Below are 18,156 nucleotides of genomic sequence, written 5' to 3' on the forward strand. Positions count from 1 at the left end.
CGGCGGGCGGGCGGGGGGTCGCGGCCCCGCCGGCCGCCCCTCCCCCGCGCGGGCCGCGTCAGGCCGGGCGGCCGCGGCGAAGTTTTGACAGCTGCTCCAGTTGTTGTTGTGGGTTCCGGGCTGCGCGAGCGCCGGCCCCTCAGCGCCCGCGCCCGCCCTCCCGGGCCGGGGAGGAGGAAGTTTTGCGGGTGTGCGTGTGCCACACACAGACACACACACACGACCGTGGCCGTCGCGCGAGGGCCGCGCCGGGTCTCCCCCGGGCGCCCCGCACCACAGACCTCTCAAACTCGCCGCCGTCTCGCCCACACACGGCCGCCGCGACGCCCCCGCCCCCTCCCCCACTCCTCGGCCCCACCGCCCCCCGCGCGCCGCCGCTGCCACTCACAGGGCTCGCTCCGCGCATGCGCCGCCCGCGGACGCGCCGCCGCCGCTGACCTCACCGCCCCTCCCCCGCCCCCGCTCCCTCCGCCCGCCTCCCCCCGCCCTTGCCCTCCCCTTCTCTGACGCGGCCGCCCGGGCTGCGCCGCGACTCCGGCTCCGGCTCCGGCTCCGGCTCCGGCTCCGGCTCGGGCTCCGGCTCCGGCTGGGGAGAGCGCCAAGCTGCGGATACGGCGATCCGGGATCGGGGTCCAGGGAATGCGCGGCGCGCGCCGGGGGAAGGGGAGGGCCGCGGCGGCGCTCCGACTGCGCCCGGGCTGCCCGCGAGCCGGCCGCCGCGGAGCCCTCTCGGGGCCCCCCCACCCCGGGCGCCGCCGCGCCGCCCCCGCGCGCCCACCGGGCCTGCGGCCGGAGGGACCGAGCCCGCGGGCGCTCCAGCAGCTCTCGCGGACGCGGAGTGCGCTGCGCCCTCGCTGCGATCCGATTCCAGGGAGAGTTTCGTTATCATAACGTCATTTAAAAAATGGGCCAGGAAGGGCTTATAGAGCTGTCAGACAAAAAGAATGGTGACATTTTGAGGAACAAAACGCCGAAAGACACAACACACCAAAGAAGCCCCCAACTTGATTTTGACGGGCAGTGCGTTGGGATGCCCAGAAATGCAAGTGTTTCCGAGCCACCCCACGATACGTTAAAATGGTAAAGGAAAAATGGGGCTAGAATGGGAAATGGGCACTTTCTCCGGAAGGACAGTCACACATGTGGACTTCTGGACTTTTTAGTCTGATGGGGAGGTGACTCTTCCGTGCTTTCCATTCACTACTGATGAGCGTGTGTGATATTAAGACCTATCAGCATCTGCAAAAGCACTAGGATAAATTCTCATGTAAGGAGCATGCCCTCCAGGCCGGACACACTGCGCACCTCTCCATTTTCACGACACAGTGCCAGGCTCATGCTGTATATTCTGGTTTCCCAGCTAGGTGGTTCACCTTCCATTTTTTCCAGTAGCCAGAACATAAACTTTGAATTGTGTTTCCTATTTGGGCAAAGTATACGCAGATTTCCAGAGTCTTTTCTGACTAAATGCAGCTCTTTGAAATGGCTGAAATGAAGGCCATAATAAGATAGTCATTTGAATTCCTACTGGGTTTAATCCCTGCTGGCTTGTTCAAGTTTACTAAATTTACAGCCACAGGAATTTTGAGATTGGGGAGAAGCTGACTTGGTAAATGCAAACTAAAAATTAAGTGTCTCTTAGAAATACAACATGTATATACCTAATGATAAATTTATAAAGCGGTATATTTAAAGTTTTTTTCATTACTCTTTAACATTTTTCATTTTTTTCCTGCACATTACACTTTCAAACATCAGATTACTGATCCAAATGTTTATCTGAGTTCATTACTGAAATTAGAGCAGTCATTTCCAACTCTGAGTTTCACATGCACAAAATTAAATATCAGGATAATTTATTTCAGTATACTTCTTCAGCACTTGGGAGAATTTAAGTGTCAGTATGGGCAAATTGCAAGTCACTCCTGCTGGAGAGAAGTTTTAAAAGGAAACAACTAGGGACTGAGAACAGAAAAGTGGGTAGAATGGATGAAAGGGTAAAAAATAGAGGTCTGTGCAGTGATGCTTCTGGAAAGAAAAGATGATGAAGGATAGTAAGCCCAGCCTTAAATCTCCATTCCTTCAGCTACTGTGAGCAGACAAGCAGTTGGGATCTGTTTAAATAGGATAGCAGCCTTGTCGGACTAAAGTTATCATGGGCAGAGCAAATAAAATATAACTCAGGATGCAAAGGAAGGATTCAAAGAATACCTGTTTAACATAAAGGTCTTCAAAGGTTTTTCCATGTCCATGATCCAAATTTTGTAGCTCTGAGACCACAATGGCAAAAATCCAGGAGTCATGTAGCTGAGGTTACTCAAAATTATAAAATCAGAAAGGCAAGAGTGTCTGGAAGCACCAAATGCAAAAAGAAAAAAATTTTTTTTTAAATCTACTTTTTAATAAGTACACATGTAGGCATTTTTAAAACATGGTAGATATGCACCAAAATGTTAACAGCAACCTATCTCTGAAGGGTTGGATTACAAGGGACTTTCACTTTCTATATTACATTTTTCTATAATGTTTGAATCTTTCAGAGCACATGCAGTATAACAAATATATATTAAATATTTAGAATGTGTTTTGGGGGTGAGGATTGTTATCTACACCAAAGAAAAAGCAACATCTCATAGAACTAAGCAAAACAAGAACCTCAAAGTGTCTAGCAAAAAAGTGATGATAAATAAAAATTCACAGTACAATACCCATTCTTACTAATTGGAGGCCTATAAATGTCATTGATACGGTCTTTATTTAGAGTTTGTCTGTTTTGCTTTGTTTTAGTGAATGTAAAATATAAGTCTCTCCCATAGGTTCACTAGCAATTGTCTTGTTTTGTTTTGTTTTGTTTTCCTGTAAAGTCTTAAACTCCTGAGTGTTTTTTAGGAACGAAACTTTTACAGTTATAGAGGACCACTGAAAACTTAAATTCTAGATCTTCTGATCTTTATGTTCATATTTTTACTGTTAAAGTTACACTTCAAAAATTTGCTGTCATAGGCTATCAATTTTTGTCCTTTTTCAGTGAAAAGGGGTTTTTAAAAGAATTTCAGGGGCACCTGGCTGGCTCAATCAGTAGAGCATATAACTCTTGATCTCAGGGCTGTGAGTTTGAGCCCCATGTTGGGTGTAGAGATTGCTTAAAAAATAAAAAAATAAAATTTTAAAAGAATGTCAGTCATTTAAAATTAGTTCATATTTAGTCCACAGTGTGTTTTTAGCTTTGAAAATTCTTATTGCGTTACATGAGTTATTTCAGTAATGCATACCATGTACCTGCTGGACAGAAAAATTAAAGGAAGAAACTGAGAAGTAATTAAACAGAACATTCACCTTTGAAAAAAATTTGTGTATGAGTGTGAGGCCTAAGTAGATGGTCTGCAGCACATTTCATATAGATAGGAATCTTGCCCTCTAGGGGTCTATGTTTTAAGCCTGGAACTACTTAGCAAGATAAACACAAAAAGGGCAAGCAGGCAACTGAAAAATAAACATGGGAAAACACACAAATAGAAAGATTAAATATTTACATCCATTGTGTACAAGACCATAGTTTTAATAGAAATGCATCTGGGGATATGGGGGGAAGGGCAGAGGTGGAGAAGTCAGCAGACAATTATGTCTATTTAGAAGAGGGATATAAAAACATTCTGCCAGCCAGTGTTATAAACTAGAAACCTACCCCAGCCTCCCCAGCCCCCCCCCCACCTCCCCCCACACACTCTTAGGTTCCTCTCCTTTATTGATAATACAAGATTACTATTACATTAGTTTCCCAGGGCTGCTGCAACAAACTACCACAAGCTAGGGGCTTAAAACAACAGAAATTTATTCTCTCACAGTTCTGGTAGCTAGAAATCCAAAATCAGGGGCACCTGGGTGGCTCAGTCGTTAAGCGTCTGCCTTCAGCTCAGGTCATAATCCCAGCGTTCTGGGATCAAGCCCCGCATCGGGCTCCCTGCTCCTCGGGAGGCCTGCTTCTCCCTCTCCCACTCCCCCTGCTTGTGTTCCTTCTCTCGCTGTGTCTCTCTCTGTCAAATAAATAAATAAAATCTTAAAAAAAAAAAAAAAAGTCCAAAATCAAGGTGTTGGCAGGACCGGTTCCTTGTGGTAGGCTCTAAGGAAGAATTTGTTCTATGCCTCTCCGCTTCTAGTAGTTGCCCACAATCCTTGGTGACCTTGGCTGCAGATGCTTCACTCCAATGGCCATCTTCCCTCTGTGCCCTCACATGATGTTCTCTGTGTATGTGTATCTTCTCTTCTTGTAAGGACACCAGTCATATTGGAATAAGAATCCACCCTACTATAGTATGACCTCATCTTAATTAATTGCATCTGCAACGATCTTATTTCCAAATAAGGTCACATTCTGAGGTTTGGGGAAGGATGTGTATGTTGGGGGGACAATATTCAACCCAATTTAGCTACCAAACAGCTTATATTGGTGCCTACCCATCTTAGCAAATAAAAGTTTCTATTGTTAGAAAAAGTGTATATAATGGGTTAACTGCATGCGATGTTTTCTGGGCACAAGATATTCACATTTAGGGATGCCTGGGTGGCTCAGTCGTTAAGCGTCTGCCTTCGGCTCTAGTCATGATCCCGGGGTCCTGGGATCGAGCCCCGCATTGGGTTCCCTGCTCGGCCGGAGGCCTGCTTCTCCCTCTCCCACTCCCCCTGCTTGTGTTGTCTCTCTCTCTGTCAAATAAAATCTTTAAAAAAAAAAAAAAAGATATTCACATTTATTTTACACCTAATCAATTTATCTGTAGGATAAATAAAATTAAAGTGAATTTAACAATGACAGTGTCCACATAGTAATAAGTAATAAGTAAAATTGCGATAGTAGTTCCTTGGTTAGTTTGATCTATGTAAAGGTAGGGCAAAAAATTTTGGTCCAAAATATACTGTTTGGGGCCTGTTTTCAGAATCAAAGACAATGATCAGATCCTCACTTTCCCCTGTGCTGTGAGGTGAAATGGACAAAGATACCACAACATAAAATTATGTACCTTTACAATGGAAATGGAACTCAAGAGTCCTACCCGTCACTCTTCACGTTGAAGTCTAAATTCCTTGGCATGGCCCCCTAAGCCTGCCACCCCCACAGCCAAAGTGTCCGTCCCCCCTTCCTGCCCCCCTTCCTCCTCACAGTGAGCTCCAGCCTTCAGAACTACCTTCGGTGGTCTACAAACTTTATTGGGCTGTCCCAACTCCCTTCCCTTCTCACATGGCCAATCCCTGCTTCTTTAGACCTCACTTCCATCCCTGACCACCGCTGTCCCCATAGCAGTGACTATGTGCGCCCCCCATGCTTCTACAACACCCCTGCTTTCCCCATCACAGCTCTCATGGTCTGGAATGTATTCCACCAGATGCCTTGTAGAGATGACTGCCATTGTCTGCCTTACTCATCTTTTATCTCTATGATTTAGCAGCAACTCAATAAATAGTTGTGGAAAAAGTGATATAAAAGGGAAAATATATGTGAAGTGTAAGAGAAAGAGCTAAGATATCCTTTACATGAGTGTTTATCCCCCCACCCCATACATCAGGAGTGTTTATTTTTAAAAAAGAAATTGTATGGTGATTAACATAACAATTAAAAAATAAATTAAATAAATAAAAATTGTATCTTTATAAACAATGTAAACATGCATACTTTGCTACATTTTGTGTCGATTGTTACATTTCACATTTCTATAAAGAAACCCGCTAGTCATCTTTGCCCCTATGCCCAACATTTATTATATGACACTCTTCTCAGGGTTATTGGCTTCCAGAAGCCGGGGCATGGAGGTTCACACCTGTTTCTAAAGGATTCTCCAAAATCAAAAAAAGGTCAAAATAGTTGTCCACAGTCTTCAGACAGCATAATACCTCCTTAGAAATATTTCTCCGCTTCACCATAATGTTGAGGGGGGAAATGATTACAGAATAACTTATATAATAATTATCATACAATCCACTTATGGAAAACTGTAGAAATCCATGACAATCTACTTATGAATATATGTGCAAGGTAACAATGTTCATCAAAACGCAAACAATGATTATCTCTGAGCTGGAATTCCAAATGACACTGGCTTTCTTTGTATTTTTCTTTTTAACTTTTATAATGAATAGCTATTATTTTTACAAAAGCAATCAAGCTGTTTTTCAAAGAAAAAGTTTGTTTCTCCAAAATTATCTCTATTTCAGCCTTAATTATATTTCACTCGCACGGATTTTTTTACTTTTCTTTCTTGCCATCATCTTGTCTGTGGAAATATTGTAACAATGCCCACCATACAATCATGACTCCTGACTGGTATAATCAGGTTCAGAGTTCTCCCCCACCCTCAGGGACAGCTGCTATTAAACAAAGTAAAAAGGGTTTTTCCAAATGAAAATGAATGGTATTGCTTGGTCTTTCCCCTACTCTTTTTTTTTTTTTTTTTAAGATTTTATTTATTTATTTGACAGAGAGAGAGACAGCGAGAGAGGGAACACAGGCAAGGAGAGTGTGAGAGGGAGAAGGGGGCTTCCGGTGGAGCAGGGAGCCCGATGCGGGGCTTGATTCCAGGACCCTGAGATCATGACCTGAGCGAAAGGCAGACGCTTAACGACTGAACCACCCAGGCGCCCCTCTTTCCCCTACTCTTAATAATCATAATCTTCGTCTCTTCCAGCTGGTGCTCTGCCTAATGCCTGCAGAAGTTGTATGCATGGGGTGCAAATCTCTTCCCCTCCCTGGTGTCCACGTTCCTGTCCCTTTGTATTCCTCATTCCATTGAACATAGTGGGTGCTCAATAAAGATTTATTAAACTAAAAAAGGAGCAATCATTACCCCAGTAGGCTGTATTTGAGGAAAGGAGGGAGTGAGAGAGCGAGGGAAGGAGGGCTACTGGAAGGAAGGAACTGAAATTCTGGGAGTTGAGGGTAAGACTGGGGGGGCCTAAATTCATTCCCTGTGGTTTTCTACCTTTCTCACCACTGGGAGGCTACTCACCTGCACTCAGCTGAAACATTTCTATTCGTTTTTTCTGTGGGCACTCAGCATCTTTCCCTCCCTTGTCTTGACCTGCCTTTGCCAGCTCGGTGACATCGTTGTCATTGGAAGGAGGAGCATCACACAACTGCAACCCGAAAGACAAACAGACCAATAAACACCGTAAAGAACCTGATGAACAGCACCAACGGAAAAGGTGGCCAAAGAGGACAGATAGCACAACCTAGCTAGTAGTGCATAGTCCCTCACAAGAAAGTAAAACAAAACCCTCCTTCCCACTCAAAAACTTCAACACACATCACGGGCGCCACAGCTTGGTCAGGAATTTGAAGTGGGTGGGTGTTTTCGCTTGATTTCCTCTCCACTGTCTCCAAAGTTTAAATGAGGCTCTGGGGCCCGGCGCGGACGCGTGTCCCCCCTCCGCCAGATGCCCGGGCCTGATTTGTGCCTGCCCGCAGGGCCTCCCAAACTCTAAGCATCCTTCTGTGACCTCATCCTCTGTCCCCTGGTTCCATGTGCCGCTCTGTGACTTCAACACGGTCAGGTCTGTTTCAGCTCCCCGAGCTTCAGAGGCCCCCAGAGCCCCGTGCCTTTCAGCTCAGTCTGGGGGGTGGTTGAGCGCCGAGCTCTCAGCAGATCATCCCTGCCCCCGATCCTGGAGCGCCCACTTCTCCAGATCCCAGAGGGGAGGGGGAGCGACGTTCGGCTCCTTTTCCCACTGCGCCCTTGAGAAGCGTCAAAGATCCGCTGCGGAGGCGCCCCCGCCCCGGCCCCCAGGGCGCCTCGGCCGGCGATGGCCCGCAGAGCCACCTCGGCGCCGCCGCAGCTGCCTGAGCGGCTGGCGCCCGGGCGGAGGCGGCGCCCGAGCAGCCCGGGCGCGCACGAGAGGCACCTGCTCGGCAGCGTGCCCGCGGCGCAGACCCTGGCCAGAGTCGTCCGGCCTTGCTACGGCCCCCACGGCCGGCAGAAGCTCCTGGTCACCGCCAGAGGAGCCACCGTGCTCACGGGCTACGCCGCGGCCATCCTCCGGGCGCTGGAGCTGGAGCACCCGGCCGCGCGGCTCCTGCGCGAAGCGGCCCACACGCAGGCGGAGAGCTGCGGCGACGGCGCGGCCTTCGTGGTTCTGCTGGCGGAAGCCCTGCTCCAGCAGGCCGAGCACCTGCTGCGCGCCGGCCTGCCCCGCTCGCAGCTGCGCCAGGCCTACGCCGCGGCGGCCGCGGAGACCCTGGCCCTGCTGCCCTCCCTGTCCGTCCGCTCCCTGGGGCCTCTGCAAGATCCCTTTTGGGCCCTCTACTCGGTGATGAACACCCACGCCGCGGCCCAGATGGACAGCTTGACCAAGCTGGTGGCCCACGCGTGCTGGGCCACCAAGGAGCTGGACGGCGGCTTCCGCCGCGAGCGCGTGGGGGTGTGCACCCTGCGAGGGGGGAGGCTGGAGGACTCGTGCCTGCTCCCGGGGCTGGCCCTGGGTGCGAACCCCTGCGGGCGGGTGATCACGGTGCTGACCGGCGCCAGGGTGGCTCTCTTTGTCTGCGCCTTTGGTCCTGCCAGCCCAAATGCGCCGGCAACGGCCCGCCTCTCTAGTCCTGACGACCTAACTAAATTCAGGACAGGAAATGAACAGTTGATAGAAAAGCAAGTAACCCAACTGGTAGCTGCAGGTATTAATGTGGTGGTGGTAAGGGGGGACATCGATGAGAATACACTGACGCAGGCTGATAAGTACGGCATCATGGTGATTCAAGCTAGGTGCCGGAGGGACATGGTCCGCTTGAGTGAGGTATTGGGCACACCTTTGATGCCATATCTGCTTCCTCCCCTGAAGCCAGGAAAGTGCCAGAGGGTATACCTGCAGGAGCTGGGGGAAGGTTCGACTGTAGTATTTGAATGGGAATGTTCAAGTACCCCTGCCCTCACCTTGGTCCTCAGGGGGGCCACCGCTGAGGGGCTAAAGGGTGCAGAGCAGGCTGTCTACCATGGCATTGATGCCTATTTCCAGTTGTGTCAGGATCCCAGACTGCTCCCCGGAGCGGGGGCCACAGAGATGGCTCTGGCAAAAATACTCTCAGAAAAAGGAAGCAAATTGGAAGGGCCCAATGGCCCAGCCTTCCTAGCATTTGCACAGGCCCTTCAGTCTCTTCCCGAAACCCTTGCAGAGAATGCAGGCTTGGTGGTCTCAGAGGTCATGGCAGAGATGAGCGGTGCCCACCAAGCTGGGAACTTCCTGGTAGGCGTGGGGGCTGAGGGGATAATAAACGTGGCCGAGGAAGAGGTGTGGGACACCCTGGCAGCCAAAGCCCAAGGACTTGGAGTGGTAGCTGATGTGGTTCTCCAGCTCGTGAGTGTAGATGAAATCATAGTGGCCAAGAAAAGTCCCATGAGTCAAGAGGACCTGAATCCTCTTCCTAAGAAGGCAAGGGAACACCCATCTCCTGTGAAGAAATCAACTCCTTGAACATCCTCAATAAAATGGGGATTGCCAAGGGAAGCAAAATCCCCCCCCCCCCCCCCCGCAAAAAAGAATGTTTGCTGGGTTTATTCCCTCCATGTTTGGTACTGTCCAGACTCCGTTTCTTTAGATAAGAATAGCAGAAAGGACCACAAGATAAAAGTCCTTTTCACTGATTTATCTCGTTTCAGATTCTTGACTTTTTTCATTTCCTGTTTCTCTCCATCATATTCTGTTCCTTTCCTCCAATAAGAGCAGGATTCAATTCTATTAAAGATTTTTAAATTGAGTACCTGGGCTTTGGGGATGAAAAAAAAAAAAAAGTACAGGAATCTCTTTCCAACTGCTTGAGTTATCCCCACGCGATATCCTAATAAATGGGAATTTCTGTCTAGATGTCACGCTAGCAATCTGAGAACGTCAGTTCCAGCTCACAGGAGCGGCTGCACATTCCTGTTGTGATTATTTGGGAAAAGAAGGGAATGTTACTTTAAGGCAGAGGAGGAGGAGAAAAGAAGGAGAAAGAGGCGAAGGGAAAATGATCCGGCAGGCAGAAATAAAATCAAATAAATTCTTGGCATGGATAATGAAATAACACACACCTTAGAAGTGCACTAAGGTTGTTGTGCAAGGGAGGAGAACTGGGGAGCACCTGGCACCAGGGTATCCCCGGTAGGGCTAGGATTAGGGGTGGATACCCCTGGGCACTGAAGAGGGAGTTCGAGTAGAGCTGGGAGCAAAGCAGCACATTATTACCCAAAGCCTTTTCCACTTTAACCATCCAAGTTATTCTGCCTCTGGGAAAAGAGCAGAACCTAGGGACAGCATCCAGGTGATGGGAAGCTGCAATCTCTTACAATCATTAAAAAAAAAAAGAAAAAATGCTTTAAGTATCTGGCAAGAGAACCAGACTCAAGAAACAAATGTCTTACAGTGGGCATATTAGCTTCAACAAAGCAAAACAAATGTACAAAGATTCCTTTAAAACTTGGAAGAAGTGAAATCCTGAAAAGCTGTTAGTGAACAAAAGATGGGAAATGGAAATGTATAGAGTCATACTCATTATTTCTCATTTAAGATATATAAAACATCCTTGATGTGTCTTTCCTTGTTTTGTCTCCATTGTTATATTTTAGTGAATATAACTGCTTTCATATTCCCCCCTGCCCTCAAGTTCTGTATCGTTCTCATAGTCTCAAATTCCATAACAGTGATGATGATAGAAATAGCTAATATTTTAAAGCAGTTCAAACACACTTTATATACATTTTATATAGTCATCAAAACAAACTTATAAGAAAGGAGCTTGGTTAACTCACAGTTGCAGGAGCTTCAAAAAAAAAGTAATTGACCAAAGTCACATAGTAAATAGAAGAGGAAAATCCATTCTCTTATTTGTTGTTTTATCACCCCAATCTTACATTCCTCAATTGTGATGTTTTCAGAGATATAACCCCTATGATTACAAAGAAAGTGTGTCTCAAAGGCCTTTTGAAAATTTACAATGTGTTTTTTAAATCAGACAAAAAGCCTTGTTTATTTTATATATATGTATATATAAAAGACGGCTCTTGCTCACAGAGAACATTTTAGTTATATATCCAAGACATATGTAATCCAAACAATGTAAGATCATGTATTTTAAAAGTCCTAAGTTTGATATATGGGGGATTTTTTGATAATCTATTTAGGGAGAAATCATATTGCAGCATTAACATCTCCTTTGCCCCTGCACAGACAGACAGACATACACACACACACATACACCATTTGTATACATGTAAATACAAGTTAAAATGATCGAGGATAGTCTTACAAGGGACAAAGAAAGGGATAGCAGACACAAATTCAACTGGCATATGCTGAGAACTCTGAAGGTAAAAACACCTGACCCAGACTTGAAGCTTGAGGAGACAGAATTCAGGCATCTTATGGGATGTGCCGGGGGAGGGCCTGGAGCTCGCACTGCTCAGGCTCCTGAACCGCCTTGGTTCCCATCTATCCCAAGACTGGTGGGTCAGCTCTTCAATTCTGTGAACTGCCAAATATCCTTCAGATCAGTCTCCTTGAGTGAGCCAGACTTGCTCTCCCCTTCTTGTACCTGAAAAAGCATTAGCAGCTCTAGAAGGGAAGGAAACATCAAAGGACAGTGAAGGTGACCACGGGGGCAGCTGGTAGACCGGGCTTAGGGAAGAGGAGCAGAATGGGGAGTTCGCTGTTAGCTCAAAGTGCTTCGGTTGAGGACACCTCCTTCTCTCCAGCCCGCCTCCTGAGCTCTTGCTGCCCAAAGTGTGATCCCTGAACCAGGAACAGATCACCAATGTGGAAGCTCAGCCCTAACCCCCACTCCCCAGACCTACTATGTTAGAATCTGCACTTTAACATGAGCCCCAAGGGATGGGGTGCATATTAAAGTTTGGGAAGCACTGATTTAAGCAATGACCCAGATTAGTTCTAGCTTGATTATGCTTAGAGTATCTTCTTAATATCTTTATGTTCTGTTTAAGGATTAAAATATATGACTCTACAAGTTTGGGCGCCTGGGTGGCTCAGTTGGTTGGGCGACTGCCTTCGGCTCAGGTCATGATCCTGGAGTCCCTGGATCGAGTCCCGCATCGGGCTCCCTGCTCGGCAGGGAGTCTGCTTCTCCCTCTGACCCTCCCCCGTCTCATGTACTCGCTCTCTCTCATTCTCTCTCTCTCAAATAAATAAAATCTTAAAAAAAAAAAAAAAAAAAAAAAAATATATATATATATATATATATATATATATATGACTCTACAAGTTTCTTTTCTCCTGCTGACTTTGGAGAAGTTCACCAGCATTTGACCTCAGTTTTACTGGATCCAATCCTGCTTCCAGGGTTACAAGATCAAGGGTCTCAGGTTTTCCAAAGGCCCACAAAGTTGGCTACATATTTCTCTTCCACGATGGGCTTCTCTTCAACTCCAGCAGCAGCTGAATTTCAGAAACAACACGTCCTGTCGCACATTCCTTATGGAACTTGCTCCTGGTGTACTTGTCTGTTCTTCCATCCCCAATCCCTTCCAGTTTAGCAACATTGTTTTATGGGACTCTGGGTTGACCCGGCAAACAGACAGCAAAGAAACAAGACCCAGAGAAAATGGGAAAGGAGGGCGCCTGGGTGGCTCAGTCGTTAAGCGTCTGCCTTCAGCTCAGGTCATGATCCCAGGGTTCTGGGATCGAGCCCGCATCGGGCTCCCTGCTCCACGGGAAGCCTGCTTCTCCCTCTCCCACTCCCCCTGCTTGTGTTCCTGCTCTCACTATGTCTCTCTCTGTCAAATAAATAAATAAAATCTTTAAAAAAAAAAAAAAAAGAAAATAGGAAAGGAAAACGAGAACTCTGAGTCCTGGGGAATGAGAGACATGAGTGCCTAGGTTGGGGCAGTGGAGGCTAGGGGGCTGAGTCATGAGAAATGTTCCATCCATTTGGGCACTAGAGAGCACAGACCCAAGATTGGAACCTACAAAAATACTGGAGTCCTAAAGAAAAAAAAAAAAAAAAAGGCCATTGATCCCAAACTGCGAAAAGAAGATCAAAACAACAGGAAAGTGTTGCTAGTAGTTTGTTTCACTCCTTTGTCTGTATTAACCTCTTCCCAAGAGTCCCTTCTGAAGACAGCCCTATGACAGGAACTCTACCTTCTTGGCCTACAAGTCTGAGGTCGCTTAAGTGCAGAAGCCAAGAGAGAGAGAAAGGTAAGATTAAAGAGAAAAAACCCAAAAACACCAAAACTGGGACATCTAAATGGGAAGAAAAGAGAATATGAAAGCTCAGGGACCCAACAATTTCATTTGTAAATAAGCAAAACTAGGGTTTTTTATGTTTTTTTTAAGATTTATTTATTTATTTGAGAGAGAGCACATGCACAGGTGGGAGGGGCAGAGAGAGAGGGAGAGAGAATCCCAAGGAGATTCCATGCTGAGTGCAGAGCCTTACATGGGGCTCCATCCCAGTATCTCGAGATCATGATCCGAGCCAAACCCAAAGCTGGTTGCTTAACCAACCGCACCACCGAGGCGCCCCCTAAGCAAAACTAGTTTTAAGATTTGCTTGGACCCTATCAGCTGGACTGATGTAAATTGCACATGTTCACACCCCCAGACCACTTCCATTTCTGCTTGAGCCTTTCTGGAACAGGGACCAATGGCTGATGACCCTTCACCGTGAATGTGAGGGTTGTGAGTGACACTGTTAAGAATTAACTGATGGGCTACTTCCTGCTGTGATATACAGAAAAATCTCCCTCATACTCAGTTACCTGATTAAGATAACTATGCCAGGGAAAATTGTCCTTGTAGTGCTAAAATGTTGAAACCTGCAGTAGGCACGGATCTCAGAATGTCTGATTCCAAAAGTAGCTCACTTTTCTCCCACAACATCAACCCCCCCCTTCATATACTATAGATCCCCTTCCTAACTGGGGAGGGAGAGGATGAGGCTGGGTGGGAATGAGGGAAATGTTGGCAAGATGTCTAAGGGTCTCACCTCCCAATGGGTTCTAAGGATTGAAAAACGAGGGACAGGACAATAGAATCTCCAGGACAGTTTGGGGGTCTGAGAACAGAGGAGAGTCTCTGCTTCCAATCAGGAACTCTGGAGCCCCAGAGGAGTTGTGTGTGCCAATGGGATAGAGCAAAAATGCCTGTAGGTGGTGGCAGGAAGAAAGGGCAAGAGAATCTGAGAGCAGTCAGGTTTCCCTGTGCCCCAAGAAGGAGATGAAGAACTGACATGGTTGAGGTCTGGACTGACCGAGGAGAAATGTGAGGGGACTAAATTTACCTGGAATTAACTAGATTAATTATTCTACCATTAGGTAGAAAACAAGCTGGAAAAGAAGTATTAAAATCTTTTAATTACAGAAAGACATGCTTTCTATACATTGAGTTCAGGGCTTGAAAATTCAAACTCTCTACAAATGTAAAGACTGAGTAAGGAATTCAGACACTGTCCTGCATGCATTACCAAGGGAACTGGATGTTGGTTATTGCAGAGCTAAGTAAGAGAGACTAGATGCTGGTTAGCAAAACAATGCGAATCTTTCTGTAATGCGGCACATATTCAAGATGCGGTTTTATTCATTTTACAGTTTTTTTAAAAATGGCTCTCTACAGATGCACCACAGCTTCGGTAGCGAGGGTAGCTCCCGCCAGGTCTGAGTGTCGCCAGCCCCTCCCCCAGGAGACCGTTGCACTTGGCCGCCCCCTGCTCCTCGGTAACCATGTGCCACCGAAAGGCCGTGATCAAAAACGCTGATATGTCGGAGATGCGACAGGACTCGGTGGAGTGTGCGACTCAGGCGTTGGAGAAATGTAACGTAGAGAAGGACATCGCAGCCCAAATTAAAAAGGAGTTTGATAAGAAGTACAACCCCACCTGGCACTGCATCGTGGGGAGGCACTTCGGTAGTTATGTGACACATGAAACCAAACACTTCATCTACTTCTGCCTGGGCCAAGTGGCCATTCTTCTGTTCAAATCTGGTTAAAAGCATGGACTATTCACACACCTAGTGATCATCCAAAATCAAGGACTGCAGCCTAAATTCCAATAGCAGAGACTGAATTCTTCAGCCTTGCTTAGGGGAACACCTCGATCTTTGAACCTTTATTGTGTTGTTTTGTACAGGGCAGTCTCTGTACAAATTTGTTGTGGTTATAAAACAATTAGTAAAACAGCTTACATTTGTATTTATTTTCTATTCCATACCTCTACCCCATGTTTCTTCTCCTCAAAATCCATTCCTTTCAAAATAAATCTGTTGGAGAAAAAAAAATGGCTCTTGACAAGTTTTCTTTTAACTCACTGAAGGCATCAGAAATGAAAAGTGGATCCCAGTGAGTTTAGGGAAGACAGCCTTTCTAAACTTTACTGAACTCACAATGAAAAACATTTTCAGGGGTGCCTGGGTGGCTCAGTCGATTAAGCGGCTGCCTTTCGCTCAGGTCATGATCCCAAGGTCCTGGGATCGAGTCCCCCATTGGGCTCCCGGCTCAGCAGGGAGTCTGCTTCTCCCTCTCCCTCTGCCACTCCCCCTGCTTGTGTGCTCTCTCTCTCAGACAAATAAATAAAATCTTAAAAAAAAAAAAAAAGATGTTTTCATATCCAGACTGTCGTTAATCTTTTTAAACATCTTAATACCTGTGTATTCTGACTCCTATGTCCAGACTTCAGAACCCCATCTTTGCAGAGGCCCCTACTCTGGGTGCTTACCGGAGCTTACTCTCTTGGGAGGCAACCAAGCTCTGGACAAGTTTTCCCCTCCAGAAAAGATGAGATCTGTCAGCCAATCTCAGTCTTTCCTGCATAGATGCAAAATATTACATGTTCACATTTCATTACTACATTTTTAAAAAGATTTTATTATTTATTTATTTGAGAGAGAGAGTGAGCAAGTGAACAAGGGTGAGGGGGAGAGGGAGAGAATCACCAGTCGATTCCACAATGAACACGGAGCCCTTCGCAGGACTCGATCTCACAACCATGAGATCATGACCCGAGCTGAAACCAAGAGTCTAGCGTTCAACTGACTGAATCACCCAGGCGCCCCCATTCCTGCATTTGTTTTGATAAAAAACCTGTTTCAATTTTTATTAATGTGATTTGTTTACAAAAGGTATAATAATCTATTGCAATATTGTTTCATGAGAAAAATAGTTTCCAAAGTTGCTTGTGATGTTTTTTACATTAGATTTTGAGAAGAATCTGCACATGCCTTAATTCCTGAAACTAAATAGAAAACATTTCAAAATATAATCAGATGTTATTGGAATTTAATTTTTTAAAAGATTTTATTTATTTGTCAGAGAGAGACAGATATCACAAGCAGGGGGCGCAGCAGGCAGAGGGAGAAGCAGGCTCTCCACTGAGCAAGGAGCCCAATGGGGAACTCGATCCCCCAGGACCCTGGGATCATGACCTGAGCCAAAGGCAGATGCTTAACTGACTAAGCCACCCAGGCGTCCCTGGAATTTAAATTTTTTTTTTAAATGGAGATGTATTTGACATATAACATTGTATTCATTTTAGGTATACAACATAATATTACAAATCTGTATCTATCTATGTATGGTAGAAATGTTTACCCTGGGTGCCTGGGTGGCTCAGTTGGTTAAGCGACTGCCTTCGGCTCAGGTCATGATCCTGGAGTCCCGGGATCGAGTCCCACGTCGGGCTCCCTGCTCAGCAGGGAGTCTGCCTCTCTCTCTGACCCTCCCCACTCTCATGCTCTCTATCTCATTCTCTCTCTCAAATAAATAAATAAAATCTTTAAAAAAAAAAAAAAAAAGAAATGTTTACCCTAATAAGTTAACATCCATTACCTCACAGTTACAATTTTTTTCATAGGACTTATGACTAGAACTAGATCTACTCCCTTAGCAATTTTTTTTTTTTTTTTTTTTTTTTTTTTAAGGGAGAGAGTGTGGAGGGGAGGAGTAGAAGGAGAGAGAATCTTAAGCAGGCTCCAGACCCAGCAAGGAGCCCAACACAGGGCTCAATCTCACCACCCTGAGATCATGACCTGAGCCAAAATCGAGCTGGACGCTTAACTGACTGAGCCACCCAGGCACTCCTCCCTTAGCAACTTTCAAAAACATAGCACAGTATTACTAACTGTAGTCACCATACTGTACATGACATCCCCAGGAGTTATTTATAAATGGAAGTTTGTACCTTTTAACCAACTTCACCCATTTCACCCACCCCTTTATCCCCTGCCATCCTCTGACAACCACCAATCTGTTCTATGTATGAGGTTTTTTGTTTTGTTTTTAAGATTCCACAAGTGAGATCATACGGTATTTGTCTATCTGACTTCACTTAGCGTAATGTTCTCAAGGTATATCAATGTTGCTGCAAAGGTAGAATTTCCTCTTTTTTTTTTGACTGAATAATATCCCATTCTATATGTTTATATTCATAACTATATATATTATTACATTTTCTTTATCCACTCATCCATCAATGGCCTTAAGTTGTTTTCATATCTTGGCTATTATAAACAATGCTGCAGTGAACATGGGGGTATAGATAGCTTTTTGAGATAGTGATTTCATTTTCTTTGCATAAATACCCAGAAGCTGAATTGCTGGATCAGATGGTAGTTCTATTTTTAATTTTTTTAAAAAAGATTTTATTGATTTATTTGACAGAGAGAGAAACCATGAGAGAAGAAACACAAGCAGGGGGAGTGGGAGAGGGAGAAGCAGGCTTCCTGCCAAGCAGGGAGCCTGATGTGGGGCTCGATCCCAGGACCCTGGGACCATGACCTGAGCCGAAGGCAGACGCTTAACAACTGAGCCACCCAGGCGCCCCTATTTTAAATTTTTTGAGGAACCTCCACAGTGTTTCCTATAGTGGCTGTGCCAATGTGCATTCTCACCAACAGTGCACAAGGGTTCTCTTTTTCTCTTCCACATCCTCGTCAACACTTGTAATTGTCTTTTTGATCACAGTCATTCTGACAGGTGAGGTGATAACTCACTGCGGTTTTGATTTGCATTTCCCTGACGATGAGTGAGGTTGAGCATCTTTTTATGTGTCTGTTGGCCATTTGTATGTCTTCTTCAGAGAAATGTCTATTCAGACTTATTCTTTATTCTGATTTTCTGGGGGGCTATTGAGTTGTAGGAGTTCTTTATTGAAATTTAAAGTCTTGGGGTGCCTCGGTGGCTCAGTCGGTTGGGTGT

The 18,156-nt window shown here is 45.9% G+C and overlaps 3 protein-coding genes across 3 annotated transcripts in view; 2 read left to right on the forward strand and 1 right to left on the reverse strand.

Annotated features, from left to right (window-relative positions):
* KMT2C (lysine methyltransferase 2C) overlaps positions 1-2,267 on the reverse strand; it is a 271,489-nt gene extending 269,222 nt beyond the window's left edge. Inside the window, exon 1 of the mRNA XM_035029848.1 lies at positions 2,212-2,267. Within this exon, the coding sequence (XP_034885739.1) occupies positions 2,212-2,252 (41 nt within the window). The 5' untranslated portion in view covers positions 2,253-2,267. The remainder of the gene's footprint in view (positions 1-2,211) is intronic.
* A 5,521-nt stretch (positions 2,268-7,788) lies between these two features.
* Positions 7,789-9,464, forward strand: CCT8L2 (chaperonin containing TCP1 subunit 8 like 2). Its single transcript, XM_035029796.1, has one exon. The coding sequence runs from the start codon at positions 7,789-7,791 to the stop codon at positions 9,448-9,450; it is 1,662 nt and encodes a 553-aa protein (XP_034885687.1). The 3' UTR covers positions 9,451-9,464.
* A 5,163-nt stretch (positions 9,465-14,627) lies between these two features.
* On the forward strand, positions 14,628-14,954 carry LOC118026827 (dynein light chain 1, cytoplasmic-like). The gene has a single exon (XM_035029849.1). It carries the CDS (start codon positions 14,688-14,690, stop codon positions 14,952-14,954), a length of 267 nt encoding a protein of 88 aa, XP_034885740.1. The 5' UTR covers positions 14,628-14,687.
* Positions 14,955-18,156: the final 3,202 nt, after the last annotated feature.

Source organism: Mirounga leonina, unplaced genomic scaffold (assembly GCF_011800145.1).
Source record: "Mirounga leonina isolate KUSES-001 unplaced genomic scaffold, KU_Mleo_1.0 Mir_321, whole genome shotgun sequence".
In the NCBI taxonomy this organism is placed as follows: Eukaryota; Metazoa; Chordata; class Mammalia; order Carnivora; family Phocidae; genus Mirounga; species Mirounga leonina.